The 11,813-nt window shown below is 46.8% G+C and overlaps 1 protein-coding gene across 1 annotated transcript; it reads left to right on the plus strand.

Annotated features, from left to right (window-relative positions):
* Nucleotides 1-5,276: 5,276 nt before the first annotated feature.
* On the plus strand, nucleotides 5,277-9,060 carry LOC116296851 (uncharacterized). Its single transcript, XM_089030463.1, has 2 exons — nucleotides 5,277-5,880; nucleotides 7,983-9,060. Exons 1-2 carry the CDS (start codon nucleotides 5,640-5,642, stop codon nucleotides 8,075-8,077), a joined length of 336 nt encoding a protein of 111 aa, XP_088886589.1. The 5' UTR covers nucleotides 5,277-5,639; the 3' UTR covers nucleotides 8,078-9,060.
* Nucleotides 9,061-11,813: the final 2,753 nt, after the last annotated feature.

An 11,813-nucleotide genomic window follows, 5' to 3' on the forward strand; every position in this document is an offset into this window, starting at 1 on the left:
ATCAGCGAGACGTGGCGGCTTGGAATGAAAAAAGACAAGCTTACAGGGATTGGTTGGACAAGAACTACCAAGACAAAATGCAGGCAGACAAGAACTTTGAAAACACAGACTACGCCTTTAAGCTCTATGCGCAAGCACACCCCGACTTTAAAATGAGAAAGCCCCAGTTTAAGAATTACTACCAGCCTTCTAAGGAACAAAAAGACAATGAGCTGGTATTTGTAGGAGTCGCAGGGCTGGCCGGAGGCGTGGCTTTGGCGTATCTAATATAATGATCGTCTTTTTGGAAAGCGATAAGAATAACTTTACCACTTACTTGAATCCCCCCATCAAAGCCTATAAGGTTCGGCTGGTTAGTTGCTCTTTGTACAATTCTTGGTATAATTTAGTTAATGGTATGGCCACCGTGCATAAGGGGTCTAACAATTACCAAGGTGTAATGCTACCCGATGGACATTACACACCAATCACCCTTGCTAAGGAGCTCGCCAAGCGCGGTTATACTCTCACCACAGGGCTGCCGCACGAAATGACCTTCAAACATAATCTTCCTAACAATTTCTCGGTAACCCTAGGAAAAGCTGATGCATTAGGATCTTTACTAGGTGTCTCAGGCAAGGAAATTACCAACACAGCCATACCTGTGAAATGGAAAGTCGCATTCTCTTACGAAGTCTATTGCGACTTGGTCAATAGTTACAGCAATGGAGAAAAGTCTTCTCTTATGTCCAAGTTTCTGCCCAAAGGTAATCCATTTGACCCAGTAGAATACACTCCCATTTCTTTAAGCTATGACTTATCTAATTTGGTAGAAAGCATAAACATCACCATTAAGGTGGACGGAAAGACGGTGGATTTTAACGGACGCAAGACCAATCTTGTTTTGGAATTCATATAATGGGTCGAACTGAGGACAAACTCAAAAGGATTTACTATGGGCCTGAAGGCTATTGGAAAGGAGCGTCGGCCATCAAGAAACTCGCGACCGCGGCCAGGGTATCAGAAGAAACGGCTAAGAACTGGTTGAAAAAACAAACCCTCTGGCAGGTCTATCTTCCCGTGCCTAAGTACATTCCCAGGCCCAGCTTCACCGTAAATGCCCCCAATGAAGTTCATCAGGCGGATTTGCTTTCCTTGCCGCACGATAAGGTGAGAAAAAAGACCTATAGGTACGCTTTGACCGTAGTCGATATCGCAAGCAGATACAAGGACGCCGAACCCATAACCAGCAAGGATTCTGGGGAAGTCGCAGAAGCCCTAGGTAGGATTTATAAGCGCGTCTTGAAATGGCCTAAGCTGCTGCAAGTGGATGCGGGGACAGAGTTCATGGGCGTGGTTACCAAGACCCTGAAAGACCACGACACCAAGATTAGGAGAGCCGAAGCTGAGTACCACAGGGGTCAAAGCATCGTCGAAAGATTTAATAAGACCTTGGCCGAGCGTCTCTTTGGGTACCAGTATTGGAAAGAGCTGGAAGATCCCTCCAAACGCAACAGGGAATGGACTCAGAGACTCCCCCAGGTCGTCGCGGCTTTGAACAACGAGGCGGCCAGGGCTACGGGAATGAAACCCAAGGATGCCATAAAAAAGAAACACGTGGAACATAAGTCCTACGTCAGAAGTTCGAGGGCGGTCGGACTGAAGGAAAAAAAGCTCCCCCGCAACATAGTGGTCAGATACCTCTATCAGCCGGGGGAACTCGAAGGTGGCAGTAAGAGAGCCACGGATCCTAACTGGTCCCTGAAAACGTATGAGATTTCGAAGTCCGTCACCAAGGAAGGGCAGCCCGTGTTGGGCAGCCCACGCGCCCGATTGCACTCTAGGCATGTCAGTCTTACGTTGCCTCTACAATGCCCGCGTTTGTTATTTATACGATCCACGGAGAACTGCTGATCGTCATTTGGGTCAAACCTCCATAGTAGAGGTATGTTACACTTGGCACACCGTGCCCCTTTCTTATAGACGTCGTCCACGCATAGGTCGAACGTCATATCTTTTTCTTCGTCGTGCCGCTTGTAGCGAAGGAGTTTCTTAGCAATGTTCTCTTTGGCTACGTCCTCTGGCGTCTTATCGTAACGCAGTTGCGGACCCCAGGCTCTTTTTAACTGTTTGGCATATTCTACACGGCTTACGGCGGTGTAGATAAGGTTGCTCCAACACAGCCGCTGGTCTATGATCCATAAGGTTTCTTTTATGGTAAGCCCTTGCGCGCTGTGGACTGTCATGCAATAGCCCAAGCGCCAATCTGGATGGGAGGTAATTCTTTCCACCTTTTCTATGGGTACCCAGGCTTTGTCATGCGTTACTGCGTTCTGCAGTTGGATGTCGGTACCAGGTACCCAGACGTCTCTTTTTTGCATGCGGTTGTCGTGGGGTTTGTAGCAAACAGGTACGGGATGCGTAGGGAAGCGCTCTCGGTGTATATTTAGCAAATCCTTTTGTATGCGAGACTGTGCTGCGCGTTTGCTGCTCAGCACCAGATCCTTTGGATGCCATGTGTAAAGGAAGTCCTCGTATTTCTTCGCTCGTACCCGTTTGCGCAGTGTTTTGCATTGGTCGGCGTCACTAAGGCCCCTTAATTCCGCTTTCAGGTTTTTTACTTGATCCTTACTGCGGTAGTCGGTGTTAATTTCCTCCGCATGGTCTACGAACCCCTTTAGCCATTCGTGGGGCATTTCTCCGGATATTGGAGGAGGCTGGCAGGGATCTCCGGCGAATATTACTTGACATTTCCCGCGAAGGAACTCTACGAACTCCTGCAGGATTTCCAAAGGTACGGTGCAAATCTCATCCCAAAGTATCACCGGAGGTATGTCGTGGATGGCTTCTGGTACCCACTTTTGGCCATTCCAACGCAAGAAGCTGTGGTACGTTTGAGCGTCGTGGCCCATTTCGCAGAGTTCTCTTTCCAAACGATGTGTTGGCGTTAGCACCTTTATCTTAGGAAAGAGTTCTAACACACGCGTCGTCTTACCGCTGCCTCCCGTACCGTAAAGGTAAGAGAAGCGTTGGTAGGAAATGGGGTGGGCAACTGAAGGTAGAGGCTCTTTGGTAGGCGTTACGGTGCCCTGGGTGTGCTCGCCGTGATATTCTACGCGGCCTCTCCAAGACCTTATCTCCTCATCTTTAACGCGCCATTGGCCACTTTCTGCAAGTTCATCGGCAGTGTAGAATTCCTTCATCTTTTCCAACACGTGCGGTTTCACGTATAGGGAATCCGTGGCTACGCGCGGTATATCTTCTTTGTCAAACCGCAGGAGCATCGCTAATAGGTTAATGTGCGCATATGCGAGCATGCTGGCACGCAGATGGTAATACTGCGGTCGATGGTCCTGGTAGTAACACAAAGCATTCCACTTACGTTCTTTTTGCTCGGCTTCTATGAAATAATCCCATTTCTCCACGGACACCATCGTTCCTTGGTCGTGGGCACGCTTGATGAGGAAACTTAACTCACCTTCGTCTGTTATTAGGCGCCTTTGCATGTGTTTCTCTCCCTCCTTAGCGCCCTGGGTGAACTTTCCTATGACAATTCGGGCGGTGGGGTTGTGTTCTGGTAACCATTTAGTGAAGGCGCTATGGCAGAGTATGGCTTCATGCGCTGTGTAGGTGAGTAGTTTACGTTCTTCGAGGAACTTCAGCAAGGGCACAGGCATCCATTCTTTCTCCTGCAAATGCTTTCCATACCATGCGTAAATTATTGGATGCAGGCCCTTTGCTAACTTCCAACTGGTCAGTCTGACAAATCCCGTTGCTGGCGCATCGTAGGTGCCGTCTAAGGCTACGCGGAAGAACTGCGAGTCCGGGTGTCCGTAACGGTCGTAATATTCCTTACAGTCTCCCAGGCCCTTAAAGCTTGCGGGGTAACAATGTTTCATATCCAGCGACACGTACTCGTCTTCGTCGTACTCCATGTTCAACAGGCCGCCATGACCGTGCTCCACGCAAGCTTTAGCTATGTCTTTGAGCTCCTCCGGCGTGGATTTCCACCCATTTCTCTTTTTGGCCGCTAAGAAGTCCAAGCTGCGACTGCTAAGTACTTCGTCAGAGAAATCCTCTCCAAGGGTTTCGCACGCGCTTTGAATGCGCTGGTGTTCAATCTTGGGCCGGTAAAGGGTACCATCTTGTGTCATAAACTGACTTCCCTCCGCGTCCATCAGCCAAACGGAATTCTCGTGCATTAGTTCTACCAACGGCGAGGCCTCGTAGACTTTCGTTTCTTTCTTCTTTGGGAATCTGAGTTCTCGCCACGCGTGCCCGTTGTGCTGGTAGATGACAATAGGCGCTCCACGACCACCACATTTATGCGTCCCGGAGTAAATAAACCCGTTCGTGATGTCCTTCACGTGGATGCGCCTTTCTAAGGCAACTTCCAGCTTTTTGATGTTGTCTATCGTTGCTCCAGCCCTACGCGTGGCATGCTCCCATTTCCTGATGGCTTCTCTTCTCTTCAACGTAAGCTTACCACCACGAGAGGAATCCTCAAAGAACTCTCTCACTAACTTCCCGACACAATTACCAGGATGTCGCATTGGCTTCAACTTCTTAACGTCCGGCTCCTCAATTTCATACGCGCCGTAAATGACTACGGTAACCGGGTAAGCGACCTCGTAGAACAACATGTCTATTCCCTCAAGTGCTCCCGGACGGGTGTGCTTGTTTAAAACGAACAGGTTCTGCTTACCAGACGCCCGTATTGGATTACGGCCCTTTTCTATCACCCATTCGCCGTCCAAGTACTTTATAAACGTCAACTCCAGGCGGTAATTACCTTCGTGCATTACGTTGATTATCTTTTCGGCCCTTTCGTAATTCATAGTTTCATCTGTATCTCCCTCCATAAATGTCGTGAAGGCAAAGTCGGCGTCCAAGTTGTCCAACACCCGGGTTCTGAGCTTGCGCACAGTTTTGTTCTGAATGCTTTTGATGGCGTCCATCTATATCTAAGGAATATTTTAACCCTCATTTACGACCTTGCCCATCGTTTCGGCTACCTTTAATCCCCAACATAGCAGCAGTAAGGAAATCGTCGCGCAACACATAACAGAACACGGGTAATTCCCGCGGGGGACGCTAGTGCGTAAACACGGGTAATTCCCGGGCAATCCCAAATGGTGACCGCGAGTCCCCCTACCTGCTGCTTGGAAAGGTACCACTTCTGATGCTTGAGTTGTAGATATGTGTGAGTGAAGGAGCAATGGCATTTAGCACTAGCTTTAAGGGTTTTATTCCTATTCCATCAAGTCCAGTAGCCTTGTTGTTTTCATGTGGTTAAATGTAATTTAGGCTAAGTTAGACTCGAGGTCAATGACATCTCGCAGTAGCGTTGTCCGGACGCATACCGCTATCTCCGCTGTCAACGCATTTATTACCTCACGCGATCGTTGATCGACTCAGCTAGCAAGTTGTTTATAGCATGTCGCAATTTATTCTAGTCGATCTCTGTGGCCTGTATGAGATATGGATCATAGCTATCATTACGAAATTCGATAAGACGCTACACACGTGATCACGCTAGCTTAATGCCAACCACGCGAACCTTTATTCGCCATCGCTATCTATCGCTAGCACTTGCTATACGACGCTATTACGCTATTACGCTATTACGCTACAACACGAGTTTAATTTAATTTTTCATCATGCCACCGAAACGTTCGCTGACAAACCTCAACGAAGAGGTTCCTGAACGAAATCCGCTCAGCAGCACTCCGCAATCAACGTCCACCGTGACACTCTCACAGGAATACCGACGGGAGCTCGTGGACGAAGTAGTCAGGGCTGTTCTTAACGCTACACAGCAAACGGCCATCTCGCAATCGCCTGCAGCAACGACAAGCCAACCAGTATTGCCACTGCAGTCAACAGCCCAGGACACACCAGGTACGTCCAATGTGTTAGTACCAAATTTTGTAAACACGTTCTCGCTCGCGAGCGTAAATACAACTAGTACCGCTAGCATAGTGACTTTGCCTATCCCGCAAGCTCGTTCGCTAGGAGCTGTTGGCGGTCCTCCCAGCTCAACGACTACGGTTTTATCTGGCTCCCTCACGTCGTCAAAGACCTTCGCAACGCCAGCAGTTGTTCAGCCCTTTGTTATTGGACCTGGTGCTTCTCCGGTCCCGGCCAAATTAGTCACGCATATCGTTAGCGGGAAGTTCCTTGATTTAGGCGAGCTAATCCCGTCCAATTTGGTCGAGGCGGCAACCGAGCCACAAGTGTTCCTCGACGGCCATATTGTTTTGACTGCTGGGCCTAAGCGTAATAAACGCAAGATCGAGGACATAGTTACATGGATTGAGACATTCACTAGCTACGCCCTGGTTATGTCTGAGTACTTTCCCCACCGCTGGAAGGATCTATCGCTTTATAAGCTGCTCATCATACGCACGTACAGGCAGTTCGGCGGTAAAGCTTGGCTGAATTATGATAAGGCCTTTCGGGAGCACGCGGCCGCGACTAGCCTTACCAACTGGGCTAACATCGACACGCAGTTGTATAGCTTCTACACGGCTGGTCCAGCGCATCGTGCTAGCTTTTCCCACAATGGCGATGAGGAGCAACCAAGGGGTTCAAACAGCAGTGGTGTCATCTGTCGTTCATGGAACAAAGGGCAATGTTCCTCGCGCTTCTCCTTGTGCCGTTTTGCCCACAAATGCTCTTCGTGTGCTGGTCGTCACCGCCTCGTAGAGTGCCCGGAATTTTTCAAAGAGAAAACTGAGACGGAGCGAAAACGACGAACTCCGTCTCCCGAGCTTTCAGCAGATAAATTGAAAACTAAAAGACGCTAGCTTTCAAAAAGTTTTTTATATCATGCTTTGTTAGTCATTATTTTGTTTATCGGTCATGGGTAACTCATGTTTATGTTATACCTATCAAGTTTATTAGCTCTTAGTTATCATGCTACACTGCCGTGACCAGAATTGCCTTTCTGGAGTCTTATATTTGATACTACTGTGCGTCTTAAAAAATTCCCATAGCGTGCCGTTTCTTGGCATGTATTCTGTTCCGTGCTATCGGTTCGTGGTCCGAGGCGTTGTTTGCATATTTGTTCTTGCTATGTTGACACGTCACGTCACTTCATTTAGCGCTACTTAACATGTCTCCTGTCAGTTCGTTTATCTCAACGAGACAGCGCGACGCGCCGTGACATTTTAGCTCTTATCTCCTGATGGCTCAGGTCATCGGCACGCCATAATCTACGCTCTGAGATGATTTTGTCATGGCTCCCCCTACATCCGGACAAATGTATCGGACCTGCTTCGACTCTAGTAGTCTTAGGAATCGATTTAGATTCAATTAATCAAATTGCTCGTTTGCCTGCAGACAAACTCTCGAACCTGCAGCAGCTGATAACCAGGTGGCGGTCGCGCTGACACTGCAACAAGCGCGAGCTTGAGTCGCTAATAGGCCACCTTCACCACGCTGCCAAAGTGGTGTGGCCCGGACGCACCTTCATCAGACGCCTAATTGATCTGCTTCGCTGCTTTCGCAACCCGGCGCATCCCATCCGACTCAACGTGGAGTTCCGTCGCGATCTGGAATGGTGGTACCAGTTTCTCTACTCCTGGAACGGCGTAAGCTTCTGGCTTTACCCCGGCATCCCAGTCGTACATGACATAGAGGTGATATCTGATGCCTCGGGAGCAATAGGCTATGGGGCGTTCTACAATCAGGCGTGGTTCAACGGTCGGTGGCGTGCGACACAGAAAACAGAATCCATTGCGTACAAAGAACTCTTTCCTATTGTACTAGCGGCCCATGTGTGGGGGCACGAATGGTCGAGACGACTCGTGCTCTTCCGCTCAGACAATGAAGCAGTAGTGGCCATCCTGAACCAAAGAACATCAAAAGTTCCAGCTCTTATGCGGCTCCTCCGAAGCCTTCTGTACGCAGCAGCTCGGTTTAGCTTTACATTCTCATCCGAGCATATCCCCGGAATCGATAATTCGATTGCTGATGCATTGTCTCGCTTTAATTGGCAGGAATTCAGACGGGCAGCACCTTCAGCGCAGCTACAAGCTACGCCACTGCCAACACATCTCATCGCACAATTAACCGGTCCCTACTAGACAGCTAATGCCAGGAACTTCTACTCAACGGCCTCGCACCAACTACACGTCGTACGTACGCGTCAGCCCAAAGGAGGTTCGTCGACTTTTGCAATCAGCTTGGCTCAGTGACGTGCCCCACGGACGAAAGCACTCTTTGCCTTTTTATCACACATTTGTCACAGTCTATACAGCACAAATCCATTAAAGTCTATTTGTCTGCCATTCGATCCCTCCACATTGAACAGGGTTTCGCCGATCCACTGACGAACTGCCACAGGCTTCAGCAGGTCTTCCGCGGAATAAAACGCGCACAGGGTTCGGCATCCTCGCAACGCCTGCCCATCACCGACTCGCTCATGCTTCACATACACAATGCCCTCGACCTGGCAACTTTTGACCACATCATGTTTTGGGCTGCCTGCACACTGGCCTACTTCGGTTTTTTGAGATCCGCCGAATTTACAGTTCCCCTTATTTCAAAGTTCGACTCTGCCATCCATTTACAAGTTTCTGATTTGGCCTTCGACAAGTTAGACCGACCCTCCTGTCTCCGAATATGGATAAAAGCATCTAAGACGGATCCCTTCCGAGAAGGCTGTCACGTGCACATCGGCTTAGGCACTTGGCCACTATGTGCGGTCTCAGCGATGAGTGCCTATCTGCACAAGAGAGGTAATTGCCAAGGTCCTCTGTTCATGCTTCAAAATGGCCAATCCTTATCGCGCGAGCTGCTGTCCTCCTGGCTAAAACGCATATTTGCAGCAGCCGGTATACCAGGCAATTGCTCTAGCCACAGCTTTCGAATCGGTGCGGCTACAGTCGCTGCTCGCAATGGCGTCCCCGACCATCTCATCCAAGCACTAGGCCGCTGGACCAGTACCGCCTATTTGTCTTACATCAGAACTCCTGCCGAAGCGCTAGCCAAAGTAACGCAACAGTTGTCATAAACTTCTATACGACAGCAATGATAGATGAGATTAACAATTAAAAGAAAACTGTTTAACCTGCTGCTTATGTGTCTTGTTCGTTGTTGCGCTCTCTCCTGTTTGTTGCTAGTTCCTGAGCTTGGTGCTTGGTGCACTTCGGTGGGGAGGTCCTGGTTCCCTGTCCCTCTCCTCCAAGCACCTTGGAGAATCCATTGGGTGGTGACAGGGTGACCATGGTTACCGCTAATTTGTGCCTGGCTCCGCCCATCCCACCGAATATGCACCTAACGCCAAGCTCATCATTAACGATGAGTTTAAATGTGGTTAAATGTAATTTAGGCTAAGTTAGACTCGAGGTCAATGACATCTCGCAGTAGCGTTGTCCGGACGCATACCGCTATCTCCGCTGTCAACGCATTTATTACCTCACGCGATCGTTGATCGACTCAGCTAGCAAGTTGTTTATAGCATGTCGCAATTTATTCTAGTCGATCTCTGTGGCCTGTATGAGATATGGATCATAGCTATCATTACGAAATTCGATAAGACGCTACACACGTGATCACGCTAGCTTAATGCCAACCACGCGAACCTTTATTCGCCATCGCTATCTATCGCTAGCACTTGCTATACGACGCTATTACGCTATTACGCTATTACGCTACAACACGAGTTTAATTTCCCGCCCGCCATCCCTACCACTGGTACAGGTAAGTAGAGGTAAGTATTCCATTGACTGATCGCGGTCAATGTGACAGGTGTTCGGTGGGTGGTGACAGGGTGACCATGGTTACCGCTAATTTGTGCCTGGCTCCGCCCATCCCACCGAATATGCACCTAACGCCAAGCTCATCATTAACGATGAGTTTAATATGCCGTTAATGTCCTTTATAACCTGCTGTGTGCTGATTGGTGGAATGTTGAACTCAATTAATTCACCAATATGAGAATTAATGAAGTCTACGAGTCGTTCATCTTGCTCCAATTTTGAGCCATCATCAGAGACAACAGAGTTAATATATTGGGCATTGATAAAATTGAAGGAATTTGCAATTCCCATAGGACTACTAATTTGCTGTTCATTAACTTCAACAAAAGAAAAAGTAGTTGGACCAGGCTTAGTTGGAGCAACTCGCTTGAGGGTTTTCCATAGTTTTTTCGGATTGTCCATGTTTTTCATGATTTCATTTTTCATGTATGCTGCTTTTGCATTTGCAATCTTTTTCACCACCTGATTACGTATGTTCTTATACATTGATCTTGAAAGAATGTTCGACTTTGCACGTTTCTTAAACTGGTCCCTGAGGCGTATCAAATGCATTATCTCTGTCTGTGTTTAACTCTTCTAGTGATAATGGGTATGTGCAGATGATCCATAATTTCGTTGAAAATTAATTCCCAAATGTCCAGTTTGTTATCAACATCGTTGTAAATGTCGAGAAGAGACCATGGAGCATTTTCCATATCATAAATAAAGTCATCAGGGTCCAAGTTTTTAAAGTTTCGATAGGTGATCTCATCATGTCCACATTTCGGAAATTTACTCCTCCAAATTTGTGTACGAAGCATACTGGGAAATGATCACTCATTCCAGATACAGGAACGAAAGATTGAACTATACGATTAGGATGCGTTGTATAGACATGGTCAATCAATGTTGAACTATTATCGGATACTCTTGTAGCAGATTCAATTATTTGAGTAAAACCAGCGTCATTGAAAATAGTGATGAGATTACTTTTCTTCTTCTGTAGAATGTCAATGTTAAAGCCACCAACAACTATAATTTCGTTATACTGAGAGTAAGCATTGTCAATAAGTTTCATAAGGTAGTGACAAAAGTCAGTAGTAGAATTTGGAGGCCTGTAAATGACAATAAATAACAGTTTGGGACCTGCCTTGTGTTGTCTTACTTGTAAGCAAATGTGCTCCATACACACATCAGCAAATGTAATTCTTTCACACTGAAGAGTAGATCTAGTGTAAATCGCTACACCACCGCCATGATGCGTTGAAGATGAGGCTAACATTTCTCTATCTTGTCGGAATATTTGATATCCGTCGATATTAAGCTCATAATCTTTCCAGGTAGAGTTCAACCACGTTTCGCTGATAGCGAAAATATCCAACTTATTTAATTGTATCAGAGTATTAACTTCGTCAAAATGTGGAGGTAAAGACCTAACATTTAGATGACAACATCGCAGGCCTTTCGTCATGAAGGGAAAGTCAATACTCGTACTTGTATCGTTGTTTGAATTCGGTCCAGATTTAATATCAGGATATTTGGCACCATTTCATCCAGTAATGATATCGATATATTAGGTACCATTCCATTGTGTAATATCAGAATATTTGCAACCATTCCAACCAGTAATATCAGGATATTTGATACCATTTTATCCAGTAATGATATCGATAAATTTGTTACCATTCCATCCAGTAATATCAGAATATCTGGACCATTCCCTCAGTAATAGCAGGATATTTGGTACCATATGATAGCAGCATATTTGTTACCATTCTTTCCAGTAATGTTATCTTTTTATTTGATACCATTCAATCCAATAATATCAGGATATTTGGTTCGATTACTTCCAATATCAGGGTATTTTGTATCATTTCATCCAGCAATTAAATCGGGACATTTGTTTGTAACCCTTACAGAAATATCAAGATATTTGGTTCCATTTTCTCAAGTAATAAATTGAGGATATTTGGCACCATTTCATCCAGTTATAACTTCATGGCATTTCGTACCATTCCATGCAGTAATATCAGGATATTTGTCACCATTCCTTCCAGTAATATCAGGATATATTGTACCATGTCCTCC

Source organism: Actinia tenebrosa, unplaced genomic scaffold, assembly GCF_029948245.1.
Source record: "Actinia tenebrosa isolate PJP-AT-01 unplaced genomic scaffold, QUT_ActTen_1.0 PGA_scaffold15__27_contigs__length_11533743, whole genome shotgun sequence".
Classification (NCBI taxonomy): Eukaryota; Metazoa; Cnidaria; class Anthozoa; order Actiniaria; family Actiniidae; genus Actinia; species Actinia tenebrosa.